The sequence below is a fragment of the Argentina silus genome, assembly GCF_951799395.1.
Source record: "Argentina silus genome assembly, chromosome: 3".
Taxonomy (NCBI): domain Eukaryota; kingdom Metazoa; phylum Chordata; class Actinopteri; order Argentiniformes; family Argentinidae; genus Argentina; species Argentina silus.
Genome location: NC_139657.1, coordinates 22,844,195 through 22,870,765, shown reverse-complemented (window position 1 = coordinate 22,870,765; position 26,571 = coordinate 22,844,195). Strand labels below are relative to the sequence as shown.

The following is a 26,571-nucleotide window of genomic DNA, read 5'->3' as shown; positions in this document are numbered from 1 at the left end:
TTTTTGTTGTCCCAATTTATCTGTGTGTATATTTTTCTGCAGCAAGAAACAACTATTCAGAAAACAAGTTGTGGAATTGATGATTATAGCTATAATCTAGATAGTTGTGTGTGATGAGGCTATATAGTACAATGGCCACCAAGTCCAACATTATCTGTCATGCTTGGTGATTGTCTTAAAACCTAAAGCAACATTCTGAGCCTTGACATTTTTCAATCTCCCTGCTGAAATTTTATTTTCTTAGATCTTCAACTTTTCAAATCGGGTTATAATTCTATAAGTGAGTTTCTTAGAGGCTGGTCAAGGTCGCCTCTCTCAAGCCTACACATTGCAGGACAAGCAGGGCATGGTGAGCACTTTTCTACCTGAGATATTAATATTTCTGTACTACGTCTTTCATCTCTTTGCACTCAAGTCGCTTTCTTCCGTTTTCCATGTCATTTCCTGTAATAAAAAGATGGTGGTCAAAGCCCGAGCGTCTGACTCGTTGCAATAATTTCTAATACAAAAACTTTGCATCGCCCTGGACTAGTGAAATTACAAAGTGGCGGTGCGTCGTCGGTAAGGATCACGGAGGCTCGAATAGGGGTCGGGAGACAACGGGCTAGCTGCAGACCCTCTGAAGCCCTGCAGACTCTGTAGAAGGTGAGTCTGTCTCACTAGCCAATGTGGCCAATGAAAATGGCTTCCGAAAGCGTTAGCTAGGCAAATTGCCAATTGCCTGCAGACAGGGATCGAGGAAATATTAGGCTGTAGCGCTTATCACGACAAAACTGGAGTCTCTTTTAAACAGCTGTACTGCTGTGATTCCCATCATTCTTGTGGAGGAACAGCAAACTTTGTTGATGCAAGTTTGTTTTTTTAAGTATCATTGTAGCCCTGCTTGTTCTGTGTAGTCTTTACAAAGCTCGATCCCTACTGAGTGGCAGTCCTGCCGACCAATCGGAACTGTCTCTGTTGACGAAATAGTGTCCTCGAAGCTTATGGTGCGTTCGGCAGCTGTAGCAAACTCGGAGATACAAGGTCCTGAGTGGGAAATAACGACTAGAACGACCCTTCCAGTCAAAGTCCCAAGTGGGGAACTCGGACCAGTATGATACCTGAGTTTATGTATTGTGACGTATCCCCTGTAACCTTTCACCTCCATGTCAGTAATGGTAAAAATTCAACAGTATTTATCTTGCTCTACAGTTTCAACATATTTCTATGTGTATGTATAATGTATATTTGTAGTATGTTAACGTTCATTATGTACTGCAAACACAATGTAATTGGTTGAAGAGTTATTCATGCAGTTATTCTGAGTTATGACTTAACCAACTGGGAGCTACGAGTTCCCAAAAACCAAAACAACATACAATTAATCATCAACATTCTGAAAAGGGGTTTATGGCAAAATGGTCTGACTGCGGCAAGTGTCCAGGGGCATTCCTTGACAAGGGGTGTCCCTGGCCTATTATGTATTCTTATTGGCTCTGCGCGTAATAAGGAAATGAACAAGAATCGAATCAATCAGCTGGAGCTTGTGTCAGGAACTTAAGAAAATAATAAAATGATTCCTTGCTCATGAAACAAAAAGTTATACTATAGCCACTTGTGCCAGTTGCAGGGGTGAAGGAAGACAAGATGCTGGATATCGCTCTCTTGTCTTGCACTCGTCTTGCACTAGTCAGTCTGTAGTTATATACAATGCTGCAGAGCACATGCACCTGCATTTAAATGCTAACCGCTTATAATCTCCTCAACAAGGGTAGGCACAATCAACACATCACAAATAGGCACCAATCGTAGTCAGAAACACTAACAAGAAGTCTCCATAAGCATAACCCAACAAAGTTACCCCAAACAGTTATAACAACAAGGTAACATCACCGAATGTACAAAGCGTAATTTGAGCTGTGATTTAAAAGCCTACCATAATGTTGTCTATGTGTTGTTAAAAAATAAAAGAACAAATTATGTTTTCAGAAACACCAAAAGTTGTTTTCATGTTGTCCTTATTTTATTTGGTTTGCATGCAGGCCGGCTGAGTAAAATTCTTACTGTCATGTTTCACCTTTGTTTTTAATTTAAAGTTAGCCAAGCTGCACAATGCATAGATGGTAGTTACTATTGCAGATTGCTTCGTTATTTTTTGTTTTGAGTCCACCATTTGTATCCTAAGACTAAAAGCAGTACTGTACTTTTGAATTATGTCATGTTGTCCTGATACCACCTAGCAGCAGCCCATGCACCAGTTATGGATCCCTCCTCCTTGAGATAGGATACACAGTCCAACAATTTGAAGCCTACAAGAAGAATAGGGGTGTAACAGTCTTTCAATCTACTGCATACTTAAGTACCCCTAACCAAAAGAAGTGTGTTATCACGTTTGTAGTTATTGTTGCAGTGTGCAGGGGTGCAAACTGGTGAAGGCCCAAAACGGCTACACTTATTTTTTCACATGAATAAAACACACAGCCAATCAAGGACTGTACATGTTGTATTTATATGCTAGAAATAGACTGTGCTCAGCCAACTCTTGAGTGTTCCTTTTTTAGGCCTACAGTATGATGCAGAACATGAAATATGGAACACAGTCTTGTTAAATCAAAACTTTTAAATCAATTAATTTATTCAGTACTAAATATTGTTCACATGTGTATTGGCCAACAAAGAATGAGGAATAATCAGGGGCCTCATGCACACAATATTTTAGAGGGGGGCACACAAATATATATGTAAGCACGAGAGAGGAGGTGAGGTGTGTAGGGGGGTTCCCGCTCTGGAAGCTGGAGCATTTAGCATTTCTCACTCGTGAGCCGCGCCGTTTAAATTCAGTTTTCTTGGCAGCCAATGAGAATAAAAAAGGGTAGTTCCTTGACTGTCAGTGAACGATCTCTGGACACTTGCCACAATTGGACCCTTCTTGTTTATTGTTTCATGTTTGATATCGTGCTCGTAGCAAGGTTACATTATTACAAACTTCTGGTGTCTGTGTTTGTGAGGGATGCAGTGTTCTGTGAAATTGCATCTTCATACAGACATGATGTCAGAAACACGTCACTCATAATGTCATTGATTGTATCATACTGATCTAAATCAGTATTGCATGTTTGTTTGCAGATTAAAAATGTGGATGTGGGACTGACACTTATAGGGGCCCACTCCCCTCCTCCTTTCAGTAATGGCAGAATTGTCTGCCTATCAAACCGAGCCATCCTCAGAAGCCGGGCCAGACATCAGCACCAGGTAATGCACACCACTACTGTAATAGAGTTGCTGATTGCCTGAAATGTTGAGAAGCTTGATATACAGTGCATTTGGAAAGTATTCAGACCCCTTTACTTTTTCCACATTTTGTTATGTTACAGCCTTAATCTAAAATGGATTAAATTAATTTTGACCCACATCAATCTACACACAATACGCCACAGGACAAAGCCAAAACAGGTTTTTCTAAATGTTTGCTAATTTATTAAAAATAAAAAACTTAAATATCACATTTACATAAGTATTCAGACCCTTTAATCAGTACTTTGTTGAAGCACCTTCGGCAACAATTACAGCCTCAAGTCTTCTTGAGTATGACGCTACAAGCTTGGCACACCTGTATTTGTGGAGTTTCTCCCATTCTTCTCTGCAGATCCTCTCAAGCTCTGTCAGGTTGGATGGGGAGCATCGGTGCACAGCTATTTTTAGGTCTCTCCAGAGATGTTCGATCGGGTTCAAGTCCGGGCTCTGGCTGGGCCACTCAAGAACATTCAGAGACTGAAGCCCAAAGCCACTCCTGCGTTGTCTTGGCTGTGTGCTTAGGGTCGTTATCCTGTTGGAAGGTGAACCTTCACCCCAGTCTGAGTTCCTGAGCGCTCTGGAGCAGGTTTTCATCAAGGATCTCTGTACTTTGCTCCGTTCATCTTTCCCTCGATCCTGACTAGTCTCCCAGTCCCTGCCGCTGAAAAACATCCCCACAGGGATGGTATTGGCCTGGTGATGAGCGGTGCCTGGTTTCCTCCAGATGTGAAGGCTTGGCATTCAGGCCAAAGAGTTCAATCTTGGTTTCATCAGACCAGAGAATCTTGTTTCTCATGGTCTGAGAGTCCTTTAGGTGCCTTTTGGCAAACTCCAAGCAGGCTGTCATGTGCTTTTTACTGAGGAGTGGCTTCCATCTGGCCACTCTACCATAAAGGCCTTATTGGTGGAGTGCTGCAGAGATGGTTGTCCTTCTGGAAGGTTCTCCCATCTCCACAGAGCAACTCTGGAGCTCTGTCAGAGTGACCATTGGGTTCTTGGTCACTTCCCTAACAATGGCCCTTCTCCCCCTATTGCTCAGTTTGGCTGGGCGGCCAGCTCTAGGAAGAGTCTTGGTGGTTCCAAATTTCTTCCATTTAAGAATGATGGAGGCTACTGTGTTCTTGGGGACCTTCAATACTGCAGACATTTTTTGTACCCTTCCCCAGATCTGTGCCTTGACACAATCCTGTCTCGGAGGTCTATGGACAATTCCTTCAACCTCATGGCCTGGTTTTTGCTCTGACACGCACTCTCAACTGTGGGACCTTAGATGTGTGCCGTTCCAAATCATGTCCAATCAATTGAATTTACCATAGATGGACTCCAATCAAGTCGTAGAAACATCTCAAGGATGATCAATGGAAACAGGATGCACCTGAGCTCAATTTTGAATGTCATAGCAAAGGGTCTGAATACTAATGTAAATCCATTTTAGAATAAGGCTGTAACATAACAAAATGTGGAAAAAGTGAAGGGGTCTGAATATTTTCCGAATGCACTGTACCTTGATGATGATGGTACGTGTATTTCTTTTTCAGCCTTATCAAAGATGAATGTGAGTCTGAGGAACCAAGTAAGAAACTTAAGGTTGATCATGAGCATGGTGCCACTGATATCCACCAAAAACTAGACTTCTGGTGTAAGTATTATCCTTTAACAAATTAAATTAGAACAATTCCAAAGCTAAACATTAATGTGTATTTCAAATTAAAAAACTAATTAAACTCTACCATGTCCACTTTGTTTATACAGTCTGTGAGGAGTGCAAGGAGTACTTCCTGGAAAAATGCCCCTCTCACGGCGCTCCAGTCTTTGTGCCAGACACACCAGTGGCTTTGGGGGTGCCCAATCGAGCCGCCCTCACTCTGCCCTTGGGAATAGAGATCATCCGGGAGGAGGAGGAGGTTGATGTTTGCTGTGTAGATGCAGACATCCCCAAGGGGGCGTTATTTGGCCCATATCAGGGGGAGCTGGTATCCAAGGACAATTCCTCAGGGTTTTTCTCCTGGATGGTGAGTTGAGCCACATGGTGGCCTCATTTGCCTTCTCTCTATGGTACGCAGCATGTATAGTATATGCCATGTAAAAGGGGGACTTTTCCCGAAAGTTAGCAGTTGGTCCTAAACCCAAGTTACGTTGCCCATTTGTAGCTTCATCCTTCGATGTGATTAAGGCATGATAAGGGTCAGGGCACATATCTCATTCCTGAGCGCTCATCCATTTTCTAAAGCATTACACCATTCTGCTACTGCTAGTGTTTTCAACCTTACTCTCGATTTTCTTAGATCGTTGATGAGAACAACACATACAAATCCATTGATGGCAGTGATGAAACTAAAGCCAACTGGATGAGGTATAATTTATATGTTGATCATATAAGCCTCTCAGTTTTTAGATTAGAATTGAAAAGGTAAAATAGACAGTGATTTTCATCAGCTGTGATACCTTGACATCAATGATGAGCATTTTCAAAGACTAGGAGTAATATGAGAGTACAGTATATAGGAGGTGTGTCAAAATCAGACGTAACTGAATAATGTTGACTGTATGTGCTTACTGTTCTGCTACAACGTTGAATGTATCAGGGCCATATATTTTCAGGATTGCCAGATAATTATCAACCTTTTGCCACCAGGTTCATACGGACCTCTGCAGATGAGAGCGAAAGGAACCTAACAGCCTTCCAGCATGGGGAGAACATATATTTCCGTGTGTGCCGTCAGTTGTCTGCAGGAGAGAAGCTTCGTGTATGGTACAGTGATAACTACATTGGGCGGCTGCATAGTGTCTCACAGGACAGCATTGACCGCAACCTGGACAGAGGTGAGATGCCCCCAACTATTTATTCTGTAACATTTTACTCAAAACCAAGGTACAATACTTGTAATGATTTTATCACATATAGTCATATATAATGTTTCACTGACCAATTTTGACGAAACATGGGTGAATTATGAGCCTTGCCGTAGATATTGGTAGGAGTTTAGAGGTGATGCCGATTCATCTTGTGATGGTGCAGCTAAAGTGATGGGTTGTTATCATTAAAAACATCATAATAGGGTGCAAAGAGGAGAGGGCACCTCAGACCGCACCTTTTGGCAAATTGACTGTTTTCAAATCATTCTGTCAAATCCTTGGAATTTAATCAAAACAGCACTACAAGCTTTTCAGCCTTCCTCAAATCCGTGGACTGCCTCGAAATAAACGCAAAGCTGTAAGAAGCAAGAAATGATAATTAATCAGATAAGCACTACACGTTCTGGTAACTTTTCAATCATACGTCTGAATAATTGTCATCAATTCACACAAGGAGGGGCGCTACCACATTCGTGGGGGACAACCTGTTTACTGTACACTTGTTAGTTATGCCTCGAGTACATCTAATATCCAGTTTGGTGTTTTACTTCTTTTGGAGCAATTATGACCAGCAGTGTTGTTCAACGGAGATGTTATATTCAAGGAACATTGCACAATATATTTTTTTGAGCTTGAAGTGGATGCAATAATTCATATCACACAGTACAGTATCTCAGATGCTCCGGCTGTGGTTATACCTATATTATATAGGTATATATTATATATATAATATATATATATATATATATATATATATATATATATATATATATATATATATATATATATATATATATATATATATATATATATATAGCTACCTATATTTTACTATGAACTATTTTTGCTTCCTTTTTATTAGACTGCCATTTTAAACATCCATTGAATGAGTCTCTAATCTGTAACGAAAAACAAATAAATGTGACAAATAGGTAGAAACTATTAATTAAATATAATTATCAATGATGAATCAATTGTTGGTCCTGGGATGACATTACTTGTCCACGTGATGGTGCTATTGCTGTCTTGTTGATCTCAGAACTGCTCTGGGAATTATTTTCCGTACTGTGATATGTACTGTAGATTATCTGATTCTTGAATAGGTCCTATTATCACGTCTCTTTATTGGTATACGATATTCCTCTCTCATTCTCTCTCAATTCATTGGTTCATAGCGATTAGTAGCTATTTTATCTGATTTTTGTTTAGCCCTTTCTGAACAAGTTTACAGTTCAGAATATTGAGAGGTTGGGGTAGGAAGGTCATTGAGATTTAAATGAGTACTATTTTCACAAAGATAATTTGAAATGGATGCAGACTTTGTTATGGATACTTACGTGGTTTCAGGGAAGGGCTACTCATATCCAAACTCCAACATTTTATTCATGTGAACCATTACCACTGGTAAGTGCAACAACCCTCTATTTTAAGAGAACAAATTGAGGCAGGCCCAGAAATCATGGCTGCGGGGGGCTTCCAGCAAGCATTCTGCTGTCTCTCCATGGGTAAAAACATATTCTGTATGATAAAGAAAAAATGCTCTGTCATATAACAATGTCGTGTTAGGGTTAGATTTAATCCTTTTAACCCCTAGTTGATTTAATCCTTATTTTCGTTTATCAGACATACTACAGCCCTGCCACTTGGTTTGCCATAAAACTGGGATGGGGCTGGAGAAATGTAACCTCTCTCAAATTCATAGATGGTGCAAGGACTGACCGTCCATGAGATTAAAACAATAGTTTTAACTATATTTTGAAGCTACAGTATATGTTGTTTGTTTAGAAACAATAAACATAAACACACAATTGAGTTAAACAACCTTGTATTTTGGGTTATGATGGTAAGACAGTTGTACTAAGCTCATGGGCCATTTATTTTTAACATAAGTATTTTCAAGAATCAATGGGTAAATATAATTGAAATGAACACTGAACAGCTGTCAATACTGTAGATTGTACCTTTAACTGTCAACATGTCCTGACAATTTCTATAGATAAGTTGTTCATTCAGTTCAATTGGTTAGTGTTGCCATTTTTAATGATGTGGAAAAAGCGTTCCTGAACATTTAACTGCATTGATTCTGCAGGTAAGCAAAATAGGTTTTCATCGTCTTCATAAATGTTAACACTTTTCATTTAGCTTCCCAAAACCTGTGTCATAATACTGTTGTCACTGTAATAACATGTTGTAACATTGTAATTAGATTGCATGGTATATGAAGTTGAGAGGTTTGTGTCATAATATGAATAAGGAACAATTTTTGTCCACTTGTGTAATAACAGTAACCATATAACTAACTATGCAAACATGTTGATATGTTGTTGCTGAAGTAATAACAGAGTTACTCCACAGTTATAGGGGCAACTTAAAGTACAGTATTTTCATTTATGGGATAGAATATTGCCTTTGAGACTCAATGTTCTCACATTTAGTATTATTGGATCAGTAGCTATACTCAGCTAACACTGCACTGTTGTGTTGCAGGCCTGTTGGCTGTTTGGAAATCAGATGCACTGTCCCACCCTCAGGAGGAGACCAAAGGGCCTGTGCTCAGGTCAGGTCTGCATGGCAGGCGGAGCCTCAGCAAACACACAAACGAAGAAGGGGACAGCCAACCCCAGACCAAGAAGAAGAAGATTGACCTCATCTTCAAAGATGTCCTGGAAGCATCTCTGGAGGCCTCCAAGAGCCAAGATAACCCCTTGAAAAGCACATTTCCCCAGAGGCGGACAAGAGCTCGGCATGTCACCCACCTCTACAACCACCCTACCACGCCAACATCCCACAGTGTGGAGCCATATCTTGCCCAGGAGGAATGCAAAGTGTCTGTCCTGAGTCTAGGTCTTCAGCCAGCAGAGCAGTTAAAGGGTAGCTTTGATCTGAGGTGCCTGAAGGTTGAGAATTCAGTGGATGACCCCACCCAGACCAGTGAAGGGCCCTCCACCTCGTTCTGTCCAAACTGTGTAAAGCTAAAGAAGAGGATTCGGGAGCTGGAGGCAGAACTGTTACATCTGAGGGGAGGAGGGCAGGCCTCAGAAGACATGGCCACACCCCACCCTGAGCAGGCACCAATTGAAGACTTCCAAGGTATGTCCCAGAGAGAGGCAAGAGCAGTGTGGAAAGGGTCATTTGGTGAAACTGTATGTTTCCAAACATTTAGCATTTACTGTACTTCTGTCATTGCATGTTGCCTTTCATGTTCAAATGTCAATTTCAGTAACAATGTTTTCCCAAGTGCGCAATATTATTATCATTAGAACAACTGAAAATAATTAATTCTTAAAGAACATTCTGAAAGAACTGTTATATGATCGTAAATTCAAGTGGCCTTTTGGAGGTAACTGTTTACATGTCCAAACATATAATCTGAATAAAGTAGTTTCTGACAAGCACAGTGGCCTATTTTTTGTGTGTCCCGTGGGCCGCAGCACAAACAGCCAACATGTTTTTCGCATTATTTGCACTGGTCGTGTTTATCTTTATTTCTTTATGAATTAGACAGACCAAAAACCAAAATCATCCCACTCTTGATCAGTGGAAGGCGACAACTTGAGTTAGAGCCCCCTCAGTCTGCCCCTCCTAGCTTCACAAGACAACAGTGGATGAAAATTCTGAGCAAAGAATTGTGCTCCTGAGGAATGGAAGCAGAACTTTCGAATGACACGCTCATCCTTTACGAAATTGAGCACGCTTATAGAAAGTGTTATGGCCCGATGTGAATTGTTTTGAATTCCCTTTGAAGCTGCATCCAATATCGTTGCATGTGCATTAGAAACTTGGTTATTCTGATTGGGCAAGTAAGCTGAATGAGTGTTTACATGCCTTATATTAATTAATATTGTCCTATCAATGGTTTATCAAAGGTATAATCCAGCCCTTCCATTCAGAAATAAATGTCATTCGTATGGTCACACTGTTCTGATTTAAGTGTTTTATATGGGTTTTTTATTCAGTTTATTCAGACTATTAACATAATATTAGGCTGCATGTAAACAGGAGTCCCTGTTTTAAAACGTTGGTATCTGTCAATGTGTTCCCTACATGAATGCAATATTCTATTGATTGTTAATGGGGATTTGCAGACTAATCAAATAAAAAATTAAAAAAATGTTTGCACATGTTATGTCTTTGTACCTTGTACAGTACCTCAATTTGAAATTATTACATTAAATCAATTTAAGACTTGTGTTTCTTACAGTGGTTTATTATAATCTACAACATAAGATATTCAGCACTGTATTATTATTAAACTATTATTATTAAACTTTCCATTTATTTTAAATTATGAGAGCAATAGTTATTTCAGTTGATGCCAATGTTGTTAATTTGATACTTAAAAAAATAAAAAGAGTGAACAATGTGGATGTGTTATCCTATTTGGACATAGTGTAGCATTGCAGAAGTTGTTAATATGATATTCATATTTTGTCTCATTCTGTTTATTTGTAGTGACAGAGGCAATGACCCCCATTGCCTTGGTGCTGGAAGAGGATGATCAGGATGTGGACTCTGCTGATGAGTCCATTACTGCGGACCTCATGGTGGCTGCTGATGAGTCCTCCAAGCTATCAGCTGGGCCTGGTCGGCGGATACGCCGTTTCAAGCAAGAGTGGCTCAAGAAGTTTTGGTTCTTGCGCTACTCGCCAACCCTAAATGAGATGTGGTGCCATGTCTGCCGCCAGTACACCGTCCAGTCCTCACGCACTTCCGCCTTTATCATTGGCTCCAAGCAGTTCAAGATCCACACCATCAAGCTGCACAGCCAAAGCAACCTGCACAAGAAGTGCCTGCAGTTGTACAAGCTGCGCATGCACCCGGAGAAGACAGAGGAGATGTGTCGTAACATGATGATGCTATTCAATGCAGCATACCACCTGGCCCTGGAGGGTCGGCCCTTCTCAGACCTGCGACCGCTAGCTGAGTTGCTTAAAAAGTGTGAGCTTAAGGTGGTTGATCAGTACATGAATGAAGGCGACTGCCAGATCCTCATCCACCATATTGCTCGGGCACTTAAGGAAGATCTGGCGGAGAGGATACGCCTTTCCCCCTTCCTCAGTGTCATCATGGACGGGCAGAATGATGATCTGCTTTCAGACACTGTTGCCGTCTATGTACAGTTCACCACCAGTGAGGGGCCCCCAGCCACAGAGTTCCTCTCCTTACAGAGACTGAGTGTTGGCAGTGTGGATGGCTATCTCCAGGCCGTTGATAGGGCCTTTGGTGTTCTCGGTCTGAGGCTTCAAGACATGCTGGTAGTCGGTCTGGGGATAGATGGTTCCAATATCTCCTCTGGCTTGAGAGCAAATCTGTACATTGCTGTACGGAAGACGCTCCCCTGGATCCTCAGCCTGCCGGTCATGGTCCACCGGCCTCATCTGGAGGTTCTGGATGCAATCAGTGGAAAGGAGCTCTCCTGCCTGGAGGACCTAGAGAACAACCTGAAGCAGCTGCTAAGCTTTTACAGGTACTCTCCTCGCATGATGGCTGAGCTCAGGTCAACAGCCCCCACACTGTCAGAGGAGACAGAGTTCCTTGGAGACATACGAGCCGTCCGCTGGATTATAGGAGAGCCAAATGTCCTTAACGCACTTATCAAAGATTACCTGGAGGTGGTGGCTCACCTCAAGGTCATTAGCAGCCAAACTCAGAGGGCAGATGCAGCAGCCATTGCCTTGAGCCTCCTACAATTCCTCATGGATTACCAGTCAGTAAAGCTGATATATTTTCTTATGGATATCATCGCTGTCCTTTCACGCCTGGCCTTCATCTTCCAGGGGGACTACCTGCTGGTGTCTCAGGTAGATGCCAAGATTGAAGAAGCCATCCATGAGATCGGTCAGCTAGTGGACTGCCCCGGAGAGTACCTGCAGGAGTTTGAGGAGAACTTCCGTGAAAGCTTCAATGGTGTAGACTTGAAGAACTTGCGTGTAGCGGAGTCCAAGTTTCAATCCATTCGGGAAAAAATCTGCCAGAGGAGCCAAGGAATACTGTCCCAGCGACTCGACATGCATAGCAGTACTGTGGTTAAAGCATGCCGGGTGCTCGACCTAACCACGTGGCCACGCAACAGGGATGACCTGCAGGCCTATGGGGAAGAGGAGATCCTACTCATATTTGAACACCTTAAAGCGATACCCTCAGCTGGTCAGGAGACATTGCGGGACAAATCTGACACTCGGGGAAGCCTGGTAGTGGAATGGAAGGACCTTAAAGCCGACTACTACAGTATGAATGGCTTCAAGGAGGTAGTCAGTCACATTTGCAGGTACAAGCAGCGCTTCCCTCTACTTAACCGCATCCTCCAAGTCGTTAGGGTCCTGCCCACTTCCACCGCCTGCTGTGACAAGGGCCGAGGATCACTGCAGAAAGTGTGCAAGAACAACCGCTCGCGGCTCACGCTGGACCAGATGAATGACCTGCTGACCCTTGGGGTTAATGGTCCGCCCATTGCTAACTTTGATGGCAAGCGACCATTGGACAGCTGGTTTGAGGAGAAGTCTGGGAACAGCTATTCACTCTCGGCTGAAATTCTTAACAGAATGTCATCTACTGAGCAAAAATCTGTGCTGCACAGCATGGATGTGAACACAGAGTTTTACCCTGATATTTGACCAATGAGGGTCAGGGCTTTACTCCACTTTATTCCAAAAAAGCCATCCCGGAGGAATAGGGGTGATCTGGGCTATCATGTGATTGGCCATATAAGTGTACAATGGCCCTGCTGCTAAGATGGCCTGATCAGTGTAATTTAGAGAATGAAAAAAACAGCTAGTGGAATTGTGCATTTGTTTCATTTGTTGAACACACGTTCAAGTCAAGCTCAGGAGGCAAGCTGACAGCATGACAGCAAATCAAGTTGACTTACAATGATAACAATCAGTTTGTATGAATGTGTTGAATTTAAAGTATATACAATATAACACTTATTAAGGCATGCGCTGCTGGATGTTGGTTGTAACAGTATTGTTTTTGTAGGGTTAACAGTTGTTATTTGGGTGGCTTTTAAAATCAAGTCATGAATTGATTGGGAATGGCATAGGTTCACATATTTGAGGCACATGTACCTCTAAAGTAATAATACTTGAGGTTGTGCATTATTGTGATTATTAGTACAGCATGGTGTGGCCTGGCATCACAAAGTGCTAATAATCACAATAACACACACCCTTGATAGTATTATTGCTTTTATGTAACTCATCCACCCGCTGATTTTAAATTCTCATTAACTACTTTATCTAAAATAAAAAAGGCAGAATTTAACATCAGCTTTAGTCTTCATTACTCCATAGAAAGTAACTTAATTCGATTACCATATGAAACCGTTTCTTTATCAGTTTGTAACAGTTTGTGGCTTATATGAAAGTAATCAGGTCATTTTATAATAACACACGGCTGAATGTTAAACGCACTTTTAACAAATCAGATTCTGTGGCTAGAACTATCCATTTAATAATAATTCAATTGAATTGAACAATGTATTGTTCTTTGAAATATGTCTTAGACATGACCTAGACTAAACTTTATCCTTATAATTAAAGCACTATTTGCTAATTTGACGTAGATTGTGCCATAATGCATATTGCAAATTGCGTTGATAAATGGAAGATTCATGAGGTGCTATGCCACATACTGTATGTCGCACGAGATTATACAATTTGTTTCAATTTTATTTTGTACAGATATTTACTGTTAAGGCATTAAGGTGATATTTCTATCATGGCTTTTACAGGTTTAAAAGACTCCATCATGAGGAATGTATGTTCTAAAATGCCTAAGCTAATGTACATTATTCAGTATAATTGTAGCTTTGCAAGATGATAATCCTTGAAGTTGGCTTTATACAGCTATACAATGTACACATTTAGAAAATGGTTGACCTTTTTGCATTTATATAAAGTAACATACTTGACTTTTTTGAAAATGCAGTTCTTTCTTATGCAAGACAGCTTTGAGATTAGCATTGCAATCAATTCAAAACACATGTATAATATATATATATATATATATATACATATATATATACATATATATATATATATATATATATATATATATATATATATATATATATATATATATATATGCCAAATGTAATTTAGAGGTAATACAGACATTGAAAGGCCCAACTTATAACTATAGCACAATGGTGCCCAACGGACAGACGTTTTTTTGTTTTTTTTACAATTAAATTAATTCCCTGAAATGCTACAGTTGTTATCATACATGCCAAAGTTTAGGTTTCAGAGGGGTCTGGAATGTGTTGATATATTGTAAGATGCATGGTGATATGACTTTACTTTCTTTTCTTTTTGACAACTCTGAGATAACAAAGAAAGAATCATCAGTGGAAGCATGCAGTGAAGATCCCAGAAACCACTCACACTTTGCAACTGTGCTTGAACTGTATGAGTAACTTAAGGTTGATGGGATCATTTATGACATTGGTTAATGACTGAGACTGTTTCACTTTTCTCGCTGAACTGCACATTGTAATATTATTCTTACTTTATGTTGACTATGTAGTGTTTTTCAGTGGCCATGCATTGATACACAAAGTGTATCTGCTTTTATGTTTTGAAATGTGGTTGTTATATTGCATGTTTTGGTTGGTTACAAAGGTGATTTTTCTGGGGGGGGTTTTGTTAAATGAATTCAGTCACAAATAGCATACCACTTTATGGGGACAGTGTTTGAGTCTGACTGTTTTGAGCCTCTGCTTTAAAATTGAGAGATTAGCAAACTATTTGTGTCTGCATGTGTTTGGTATATGTATGTCATTGTAATACCAAAATGTCCTATTCATTGTTTTTGTGGTATGTGTTTTGGGTGGCTAGATAAGACTATTACCTCAATGAGGTATGTTATAAAATGAATAAGCTTGATAATGACTTTTATAAAACACTGTTTACTTAATGTATGGACTCATAACAAAGGGCAGCTGTGTACGCCATATTAATTATCTTAGGGCAGAAATCGAGACAGAGAGAAAATATACATTTGAATCAGTTCTTCACAGCTGCGGTCAAAACTCCAAAAATAGTTGCCATCCTAATGCAAATCTGAGGAATTTGACTTGTTCTATATATTACTGTTGTGTTTGCACCTGCTACAGTATGTTTCTATTTGTGTGTACTTTGTGTAAATGCACAGCAAACATGCTTGTTGTTTATTCCCATTACATGAGCCAAAACCAAGCAAAACAAATTTGTTCTTATGATCCTTGTGAATCTTGATTTATGTTAATCAATTTCTGTCTTTGGTCATTTTCCAAACTGAGGTTATTGCACCAAAATTAAAATTCCAAATCAACATTTACCAGTTCATATCTTGTAATATAGGCCTACATGTTGTAGTTATTTAGATTTTTGTAATTGTATGCACAATGATATTTTGTATCCAGCCAAGTGCTCGTCAATCAATTATGATATTGCTGTATTCTATTCTTTTAGCCATTTGTTGTTGTTTTCTTAGGGGGGAATTCAGGGGCACACCTTAAAATAGCAAAGCCCATAATACTTTTGTTGTTTTAACTTGTGATTTCTTTGAATTGTTAAAACGCCTGCATCCTGATCTTACTCTGCATTAAATGGGGATACATTAACAATACAAGCATTTAAATACATATATGATTCACTTCAGTGGTACCTGCTTAGAGGCATTTAACACTGGAAACACAAACCTGTATGTGAACATAAGTATAAAATGTGTGTGTGTGTGTGTGTAATATATATATATATATATATATATATATATATATATATATATATATATACACACACACATACATACATACATACATACATGCATATATATATTCATATAACATGTATACATGAAAATCTGAAAATGTATTAAACCCACTGTAATTTACATAGTAAGAATATCTATATGGAACAAACAATTGTTTAATAAAGTATTTTCCATGGTATTTGTACTTATTATTTGAGAAGAAAAACTGTCTTGTACTCAAAACCTTAATCAAAACACTGTCTTTTTTCTAAAAGGGTCTTATCTCTCTAATTAAAAAACGTAGAACAGTATCCATGTTTGCAAGTCAGAGTGCAATCAAGTGGTCTTCCTTGTTTACAGATCAACTTTTACTGCTTCTTGGGGGTGACGTGGCTCGGAGCCAACTGTCTTGTTGTCATGACATCTATGCTTGTCTCAATTGCTTGTCTTGTGCAGATGGCATGGTTTTCCTTTTACTCATTCTACTCTGTGAGACAAACCATTTATGTTATGTTATATTCTTAGTTCAGATCCCTGTGAGAGAAATAAATGTATTTTCAATTCAATCCTGTCACAAGCTTAAAATTATATCTATAAATGGCATCACATACAAATGTTTGCACAAGAGCCCCATAGAATGGTCATGAACTGGACTTTTAGATATCTGTATACAAAACACAGATGGACACTGACACACAGTACGCCTATTGTCAGCACCAGCCAGGGCTGCTGAAAAGATGTCTGAATAATCAATGTGTCATTCCCGGTGACTGGTAGTTCCCCATCCAATCTTACACAGGCAACTCCAACACACCATTGCCATTATAAAAAAGATGTGTATGATATTGGTAATTTGCTAAGATCACATAAAACATCTCTCTTTAATTCCAATAATGTTTAAGATGTTGGAGGTCACTTGTACATTTAATATAGACCAGGTGGCTACATTGATGAAATCCAGATTCAACCACGAAACAAGGTGCAGTAAACCCTGTTGCCCCTGACTTTGCAATATTTATGTTAGTAGTGGGATTATGTTCTCAGGGGACACATAAGAAAGTGGCAATAGTGTGGCATAATATGAGTACATGTAACTAGATGGAAGGGTGTGATTTTAGAGTCCATTAACATCTCAAAATGAAATTAAAATCTAACAAAATGATCATGTTTTTACATGAGAGACCACGGTTTGACCTCAGCTGATATACAGTGAACTTGGATGCCTTTTAAATAACTACAGGTCACTCATGCAACATACCTGAAAAGCTAGAAAGGTTTTTGAAAGTATGTCTTTAATATTACATTCAATACTCTTGTTCTTTGGGTTGCATGTCATTTGTTGACATGATATTTTTTAAATAAGTTTGTTATACTCGCTCATTGAATGCTTGAACCAATAGAATTGTTCAATACGTCCAGGGGGCAGGAGGTGGAGTTTACGTTAGACAGAGAATCTTTGTAGACCCACTGGACAAAGAACTGTTCATATTTTATACTGTAGGTCAGTCTGACTGCTGCCTGTCATTGCATGGTGAATTTGGGGGAGGCTTAACCTTCATCAATAGAGTAGGTGTCAGTTTATGCTGTGTCCTACTTAGAAACCTAATTTCATCTTTGTTTGTTTGGATTGTGTTGAATGCATGTCTGGCAACATCTTACTATCTCCTTGGTTTATTCAGTTGTCTGCTGTTTTCTCTTTTCTTAAAGGATACTTCTGTCAGTTGTCTTATATTTAGGGGAAATTACAAGCAAAAATGAAGCACTCTCTTGGACTATGCTTGGTGGTTTGTTTTGGGATACTTGATTTGGGTAAGTGCATTTTGGTTACAAAAATGCAAGTCTTACACATGAAGATATACTTTTGGGGGGGTTGTAAAGCATTTATTATTAATCTATAGACAGTTAGCTAATAACCTAATAAGTTATTAACAGTTGAAACTCAATTATTAAAATTGAGTCATCATCACTTTTGGTTCAAGGAATAAAAAAAATGTCCAGCTCTAATGCTGTGCACTGAAATAGATGCAGTGCACAATACATTGATTTAGTGCAGAGCATTAGAGCAAGATAGTGTTTGTCCCCGAGGTGACGATCACACACATTTCATGATTGGGTTATAACTAATTCAAACATTCTTCAATTTAACAAATAATAATAAATGGTTTACAACACCCAAAAGTATACCAAGTGTTACCAATACTTATACATGTTGAATTAAAGAGTTACACTGCACATAGATTACATTATCTAAAAGAATGTTTGGTGATCTGAAACCGACGGATGCCACTAAAAGTATGTACAATTCCGAAAATCTCCAAATACCGAAATACTGACATTTTTATTTTTCCTGTTTAGGTTCCGCACTTAGGTGCTACAAGTGTTCTGATTACACTGGGCGCTGTGAAAATGTTCAAGAATGCACTTATGAGGATTCTTGTTTATCTCTGAGTGAAAGAGGTGGGTTATCTGTGCTAAATATGGCATGGATCGATTGACCATGTGTAAAGTTGAAGGCAACTTTTATGCATCTTTTATGCAACCTTCTGTACAGTTAGATTGTATGTCATTTGAATGTGATTATTAATTACTGTTTTCATCTATATAGGTGGGAAAACAATTCGTCAATGTATTAGATACACTGACTGTGACAATTCTCGACTGACACAGATGTTCCCTGCGGTCTCTGGGTTCACATACAGGTGTTGCACCACCAACTTGTGCAACAGTAGCACCACCATTGCCATAAGAGGTCCGGTTTTCGCTTTGATGGGGTCACTGATGGTCTTTTGTTTGTGCTCACTATGAACTCTCATGCAACTGTGATACATATTGTCCAGGGCTAAAGCAGAGATATGGTTCCAGTGATATGATTCTATGTTATTAACGATGAGTGTGTTCAATTTGTCATATCAGTTGTGGATAAACTGTCTAAATGAGCCGAAGTCTTACTGTTTTCACAATTGATGGTTTTGCCTTTCAGCTTTAACTTCCCTATTTTAACAAACATGATCTAGCAGCCTTGTTTAAATTCAAAATATTAGACTGTGTTTGGTTTATTAAAGCGAAGACCATGATCTGAACTCTGAAAGATATGGAACTTGCACTTTCCTACTTGGTGTAACCTTAATTGCCTACAGACTCATTCAAAATGGATATGAACACACACAATGCAATTCTATAAGGGGAGTGGAGACAGGAGTCAATGGGACATGGCTTAGTCAACTCAATTATCAATTTTATTATTTTACTCACTTGTAAGACCAAAAGAATAGTTGCCGTCTAGCCTGTGTTCACATTTCTCTTACATTGACGAATGACACTTTGACTAATGATAAACAGTGATGGTAGTGTTAAAGCAAACATTGTAAACAATATATTAGGCACTAGGCATAGTAACGTATATTGCTTACCTGTTGATCAGTGAAGGCCACACTGCTACTCTGCTATTATTCACTAAGACAGGATTGTATCCTATGTGGTGTTGGAAAAGCTGCCCTCTCCAGCTTGTGTTGCTCATAATACAGTATGCTGCTATGATTGGCTTAGACTGCAGGGGACAGAAAACCGGAGGATTTTTTTCATATTCAAGAATTTTAGATTTTTTGTATACTTAATGCACCTTATTCTACTGAACATTGTTTGGAGCTTGCATGAGCTTAACTCAAGATCAATTACCATCTGTCTTTGGACAGAAACAAGGTGAAACACAACATTGTACAAAATAAAGATTTATATTACTCAAGATTGATGGCCCAATGAATAAATACAACCAAATAAATAGATACAAATTAACAATTATGTTTTCTGAGTGGAACATCCACAAACACATTGCACAGGAAAATAACAATTGGCCAACTTTATCACTGCACATACATCTAAAATTGCACACTACATTTGTTTTTTAAATATGTTTTTAGGGCATTTCTGCTTTATTGGGATAGAGACAGTAGATATTGACAGGAAGGATGGGTGAGAGAGAGGAGGGATGACATGCAAGATATGTCGAGGGTCGGAATCGAACCAGGAACCTTGCGATTATATGGTATGCGCATTCGTGTGCTACGCCACGAAACGCCCTGCACACTACATTTGCAATATGATTTCATAATGGCGTTAATCAGTTATTAATCAATACACATAAATAACTCTTTCAACCATCCAGTGGTGTTGTATCTCATAATCTTCTTTGGAATACAGTGATGTGACATCATAAGCTATTTACATACAAATTGTGCTTCATCACAAGTTAACCAATGTCAAGAGGTAAAAATAGGAAACCCTAACCCTAACACTGGTCAAAAAAACAACCATTTGCGGACTACATGAAAAGGTCATTACACTGGCAGTTTACATATCAATACAGGTGTTTTATTTTCAACATCAATCAAATATTTCTCTGTCACTCATGTCTCAAAGACCTTCCTCTTACATTTCTCGGCCTATCACTTCTAGCTGCACTGTTTTCTTCTGCCCATTCTTCTCTTTTGCCTTCTCTTCCTCCTCTTTCCCTGCCGGTGCATACCAGGGCCGGGAGGTTGAGCTATCACAAGCCCTGCCCCCTCTCCGGAACCCTCCCCTGCCAGCCCTGACCAATCCCCAGCCCTGTAGCTGGCCCTCTGGCACGTCCCCCTCCTGCACCCCTCGAGTCTGGTCCAGCTCTTTGGCACTGAGGGAGGGCATGCGCACAGGGATAGTGTTCCCAAACTTAGAATAGTCCACCGAGTACCAGTCATCCTCCTCTGTCATTATGGAAACGAAGCGCCGGCCCCAGAGAATCTCCTCGGGTGTGTAGGATGTACGTGCCTGCATGGTGATACCTGTGGTCTCCACGACACCTGTCAACCAATCAACCACACATTAGTTTGACCAGAATATCACAAGACTAATCACATTCAGTGAAATTCCATAGTTTCATAAATGGGAAAATGAATAGTGTACAAAAAAAAACACTTTTGAGGTCTGAAGCCAACTGATTACAAAGTACAGCTTTTGTGTGCATGTGTGTGAGTGTAAACTCCATCCTAGTACCTTCCAGAATAACAATGACCTCCAGGTCCTCAGTGGCCAGCGAGTGGGCGGAGAGCTCGTAGAGTGGGCTGCTTCTCTCTATAGTGTGGCTGATGATGAGAGGGGAAACCAGGAATATCCCGTTGCTCCTGAGGGGGTTCTCTACCTGAATGTCCAGCTGGCAGACAGGTATAACCTCACCTTCAGTCGTGACTGTCCTGCGGATCACCTGCCAGCATAGACAGGCGTGTTAGAGAGCCTCCAGCCTCCTCAATGGTTTCACATGATCTCTGTCATCCCCACTGGCTTACATCATGATCTGCTACATCACCAGACACTCACAGAAAAGCAATGATTATGTTTCTGAGCAGTTTTCCAAATTGGTCATTGTTCAGTATGTCATTCAGTCCCTATTTTGTTTAACAGGCCATTAATTGCCACAAATGCCTGTATGCATACTGTAATACAGTTTTAAATGTACTCAGGGCTTTGTACAGTGTATATTTTTGCATTGAAAGATAAACTTAACACGTCATACCAACAAGGCTACTCTATAACCTCTCTCAGTGTCACCTGGAGTTGTATGGTGGCAGAGATGATCATGCTCTTCCTCAGGTCTCCCACACGGAACATGAAAGTGGGCCGGCCGTTGCGCGGTGCGATCACTGCGTTCCGTGAGAAGATGAGGGTCTCAGCGCGTCTGTTGGCCTGAGCTGTCTTCATGAAGACGCAGCCGAGCATCACAGCATTGATGATCAGTCCGAGAATGTTCTGGATGATCAGCACTGTGATGGCCAGAGGACACTCTTCTGTCACCATTCGCCCCCCAAAACCTATTGTCACCTGGGAAACAGATGTGGTGTTGACCCTCATCTACCAGGTCAAAGTAGCATCACACAAGGCAAGTAGGGATTTTTCCTCATTGATTAAGTCCAGGTACGAGTACTCATGTACATGTTCAAAACCCTAGTATTGAGCATTAGCAAAGACAACCTAATTTAGAGAAATTAGTAAATTACATTTTGCAATTGCATTGCAATATGTATGTAATAAGTGTACCTTGGTACAACTTACACTTGACTACTGGATTGACTGGGCATGACGCTCACAAATTTGATTGACAGTTCGTCTTGTGAGCTATTCCTAATGTTTTTTTTAGCTGGCTATAATGTAAACCTAATTCGTTAGCAGCCTACAGTGTCTCGTGGTTTTATGCAGCATTTGTTTGCTGTTGCATGCTATTAAATTTTTGGTGAGTTTCTTTGAAGCTAGCTGTGTAAAATTGTTAGCAACTCTACTAAGATAAGTTAGCAAAGTTTCTAGCTTGCAAAATACAACACTTGTGCTAGCTCAAACAACAAGATAACTTAAGCTACATCTTTTCCTTACGTTTGTATTCTTCTAGTCTTGCTGCATTTTACCACAACATTCCAGTTTCATCTAGTCTGGGCTATTATCTGTACCTGCCCTAGCACAGTTATTGCTGGCTGAAATGGGAGGAATGTAAAATGTAAACAAATTATATAATTGGATTATTTAGTTTTACTACCCAGAGCATGCATCCTATTGGAGTATAACATGAGCAAGTTGTGGTGACAGACCTTATATCACACCCATCAAAAAAGTATTTGAGGGAGAGTAGCAGGGCTAGATTTTTTACATAAAGAGTACTGGAAAATGACATTGGGTGATGCTTATTTGATCTGGTGAAGCCAACATTCAAACCAAAACACTGGAAATGACCATTTTCACTTTAGTGGGCCTTTAAGTAAATTAAGCAGCTCAAAAAATGTCAAGACACCTCAATTATAAATGCCTTTATTTAATCAGCATTTTCACAAGGAGTATTCAAAACATATCACACTTACTCATTTCAGACCTTACCTGCACCTCGATGGAGAAAAGGAAGGCAGAAGTAAAGGAGTGAATTGCAGTGACACAGGGTACAGGCCCTGGCTCCCCGTTCGGGTCACGAGGCTCCAAGTCGCCATGGGCAAAGGCCATGAGCCACCACACCATGGCAAAGAGCATCCATGAGCAGAGGAAAGCTGAGGTGAAGATCAGCAAGGAATAGTGCCATTTCAGGTCCACCATGGTCGTGAAAACATCCAGAAGGAATCTGCCCTGAAAGGAGAGACACGAGCATCCAATTATCCATCACCAGCTGACTATCCACTGACTATCAAGTGTAAACATGGGTGTAGTACTATTTTTTTTTAGGGCTGGTGCGTTCACCCCCAAATAAATGTTGTTATCTCTACTATAAGAGTATGCCCCCTACACTCAGTGGCGACGTTTCAGCTGGTAGAATCATTGGCGCTAAAATTCATAATCATAATTTGGATGGAAGGAAGTTTTCTTGACAAAAGACTAGTTCTATATGCATGTTTAATGCAGTTATACATACTTTTCAGCAGCACTTTTAATCAGCAGTCCGCTTGCTACCGAACCATAACACTGGGAAACCCCCTGCTATCCTGTGTAAATGTAGTACGTATAAATATATCCCTTTGCACACATCTAGCTAGTGATTAATTGTTTCAATGTGCCTCATTGAGTAAGCACCTACAGTGCCCTCCATAAGTATTGGAAAGAAGCAATGTTGTCTTCTTTTAGGTCCTATAGTCAAACAGTTTGGAAATCAAACAATTACTAAAAGTAGAGATCTATTTGTGTGTGTATTTGAGTAGGGACAGATGCAATAATGCACTCTCTTCGCAACCAGTTCTACCCCATTGAAACCACTCTCAACCACTTAACCAACCAACTCTCTACCTAACTCCACTGAAATATCTAAGGCTCATCCTATCTATCTGTGTGTGTGTAGGTGTAAAATGACTGCACTTAGATTTCTCCAGATTTTAAATAAAGATTTTGACAATGCCAAACATGTTGAACAGGATCATGCTAACTTGGGCAGCCTGCACTTGTTGACATCCGATTGATTGACAGTTCAACTATCAGTCGCACAGCAACGGACCTAAGTCTACATTGCCGCTGAAGATGCGGCTTGTCTTTCACACAGAGAAAAAGGGGCAGTGGTAGCGCTACCAAACTATAGAAAAATAAGACTTTGCAAGCCAGCAAAGTTTCTTCAGGAACTTAATTTTCTAGTTATTATATATTATTATATCACCATTACCATGTTGCCACAAAAATGAACAAAGTATATAATATTTTGCATTAATTTCATGAGAAAAAATGCAACACGTTGCTGACCTGCTCCCGAATGTTCTTATGGGCCACATTGCAAGAACCGCTCTTAGTGATAAAACGGGCCCGCTGGGACTTGGGCTTGAAACGGTTGGGCTGGTTGGCGTCCTCTGCCAAACGGGTCAGGAGAAACCCATCCGGTAGTAGGCCTTTCCGGGCCAGCATAATGGTGAGGTAAACTGATGTGCTGTGAAAGAATAATGAGTATAAACAAATACAAATGTGTCAATCAATAGATAGTAATATTACCATCACCGAAATCTATTTATGTGGAAGCATAAGATTGCTATTTTATTTCACAAATTCAGGCTACTAATATGATCCCAGCCATACAGACTCGTCAAGCTTTCGCAATGAGGGTGGGCAGAATCCTGTCCCCTAGTTTGACCTCGATCCCATCAACATTCACGATTTGCATCCATTTAACTCCGTAATGCTCGTAACACGCTATCGTGCCTTACAATATGTTTCAAGACGCTTTATATATTTTATGACAAATATGAAAATAGCCAAAATAACAGCTTGACCATATTTAACCTGATCTCCTTTTGAATCATGGTACATATGCAAAATATGTGCAAATAAGATGGGCCGACAAACAAACAAGGCCATATGAACAATTAGTCAAATATCATCTCAGGTTTACTCTGTTAAACCTTGGCTTATTGATGAACAGCTGCCTACGCTAGCGTGTAACGAAGCAGCGGAAGGAAAGCCTTGTAACCTAGATCTGGCATATAACAATCATCTGGTAATAACAATGATCTTATTTCAAAAGTATTTGCTGTGAATAGTTGTATAGCCTGCCTTGTTTTAGAGGGGGTTCTGATAGAACGTCTACTCTCTCCTCATACCGTTTCTCCTAATACGCGCAGCCAGGACGAAAACTACCACTGAAATTGGCCACTTAATTGCAGACTACAGGAAACTGGTGTATATTTTTTTCGAATATGAATACTCGGGCACGTGAGTGACATAGCGAGACCAAATTTGTTCTAAAAAGCACCTGGTACATTTTTCGTGTGTCCAACCTACCATAGACTATGCTATGGCAGAGGAGGATGCTATCCGGCTACCATCCTCTGACGCGTCAGCATCAGTTTGTGCAAAAAAGCCAGCAATAACGCCACGACTGGAAAACTAGCACGTGTAAAATTCATGCTAAAAGTCATGCAGTAAAATAAAAACATATCTTACCTCGGTGAATCTTTCTGAATTATCTACGAAATGAAAAGATGTGACCCGACTGGCTTCAATATGGTGTAATTGCAGACCGCAATTGGGGGCGTTTTTTGATAGGCGTTCCTTGATATCAGGAAACGCCCGTTAATACCTGTCTTTGGTTCCCGCACTGTCCCACTCGGTTTATATTTACGAGATTCACGGATTTCGGATGTCGAAATAAAGCTAAAGAAGTGCTTTAGACATGATAGGAATTGCATTTTTTATTAGTTTGTTTGACTGTCTATGGATGGCACATGATGCAAAACTATTTATTAGAATGAGAATTTAAATCGTAATGCAGATTTCATTATGCATAATAAAAACAAACATCAACCACTTGAGAAAATTAACGTTTATAAGTTAGACTTCGTTTCCGTAACTCTTTATTTTACAGCCCCCTAACCATGTATTTTTTATGTTTGGAATACTCAACATACAACATACATACATGGACATTTGGATGACTGACATAATCACATGTGCCTACCATATTCTTACGTGTTACTTATATTCTTAGTTTCTGTGTATTAAAGGTATAATAGAACTGTAAACTGAAACAGTGACTATTTCCAGGTAAAAAGGAAGTGCTCACTGCAAATCAGTCCACGTGTTTAATACTTTACACCACTTTATCACAATATCCAGCTTTTATGACAATTGGTGAGTTATTTACAAAGATACATTCAGTGTTAAAGTATCCATTCACAATAACGGTTGAACATTTTTTTTTTAGCACCATATAATTTGGTTAGACAGACATTTATCCCACAAAGAACACCATATTATTTTGTACAAAACATGCTGTATAGATATTCAGACATACCCACTAACAGCACATTGATAAAATACACCTCATACACCACAGATCTTGACACACACACACACACACACACACACACACACACACACACACACACACACACACACACACACACACACACACACACACACACACACACACACCATGGGAGGCTGATGGAGGTAGAAACCGGAGGACAGGCTCATTGTAATGTTGTAATGTATGGAATGGAATGAGGAATGGTATCAAATCACCGTGCCGTGAATTACAAAAAGCCCATCATTCGATTTCAGGACTCCCCCACTTTGCTCAACAATCAGGGCTGCCCTGCCTTGCTCATAGGAAAACCACCTACAGAAACAAGCAGACACAACATACATATGGATTCACACTGTGAATTTACACTGTTAATATTTACGCATAAACACGTGACTGTGCAAGGAGTTTGAGTGAAATTAGCTCTGACA

General features: G+C 39.8%; 2 protein-coding genes across 3 annotated transcripts; one reads left to right on the top strand and one right to left on the bottom strand.

Annotated features, from left to right (window-relative positions):
* Window positions 1–472: 472 nt before the first annotated feature.
* Window positions 473–16,225, top strand: prdm11 (PR domain containing 11). 2 transcript variants are annotated; one of them, XM_083667042.1, is made up of 8 exons: window positions 473–645; window positions 3,106–3,231; window positions 4,812–4,912; window positions 5,026–5,285; window positions 5,559–5,626; window positions 5,909–6,096; window positions 8,617–9,219; window positions 10,582–16,225. In XM_083667042.1, exons 2-8 carry the CDS (start codon window positions 3,167–3,169, stop codon window positions 12,741–12,743), a joined length of 3,447 nt encoding a protein of 1,148 aa, XP_083523168.1. In that variant the 5' UTR covers window positions 473–645; window positions 3,106–3,166; the 3' UTR covers window positions 12,744–16,225. The 2 variants fall into 2 exon arrangements, with proteins under 2 accessions (XP_083523168.1, XP_083523169.1); XM_083667043.1 differs by lacking the exons at window positions 473–645; window positions 3,106–3,231; window positions 4,812–4,912; window positions 5,559–5,626 and having other exon boundaries at window positions 5,100–5,285.
* A 3,541-nt stretch (window positions 16,226–19,766) lies between these two features.
* On the bottom strand, window positions 19,767–25,348 carry kcnj11l (potassium inwardly rectifying channel subfamily J member 11, like). Its single transcript, XM_083667409.1, has 6 exons — window positions 25,279–25,348; window positions 24,088–24,268; window positions 22,753–22,992; window positions 21,442–21,711; window positions 20,890–21,097; window positions 19,767–20,696 (listed from the first exon to the last, which is right to left on the bottom strand). Exons 2-6 carry the CDS (start codon window positions 24,244–24,246, stop codon window positions 20,287–20,289), a joined length of 1,287 nt encoding a protein of 428 aa, XP_083523535.1. The 5' UTR covers window positions 24,247–24,268; window positions 25,279–25,348; the 3' UTR covers window positions 19,767–20,286.
* Window positions 25,349–26,571: the final 1,223 nt, after the last annotated feature.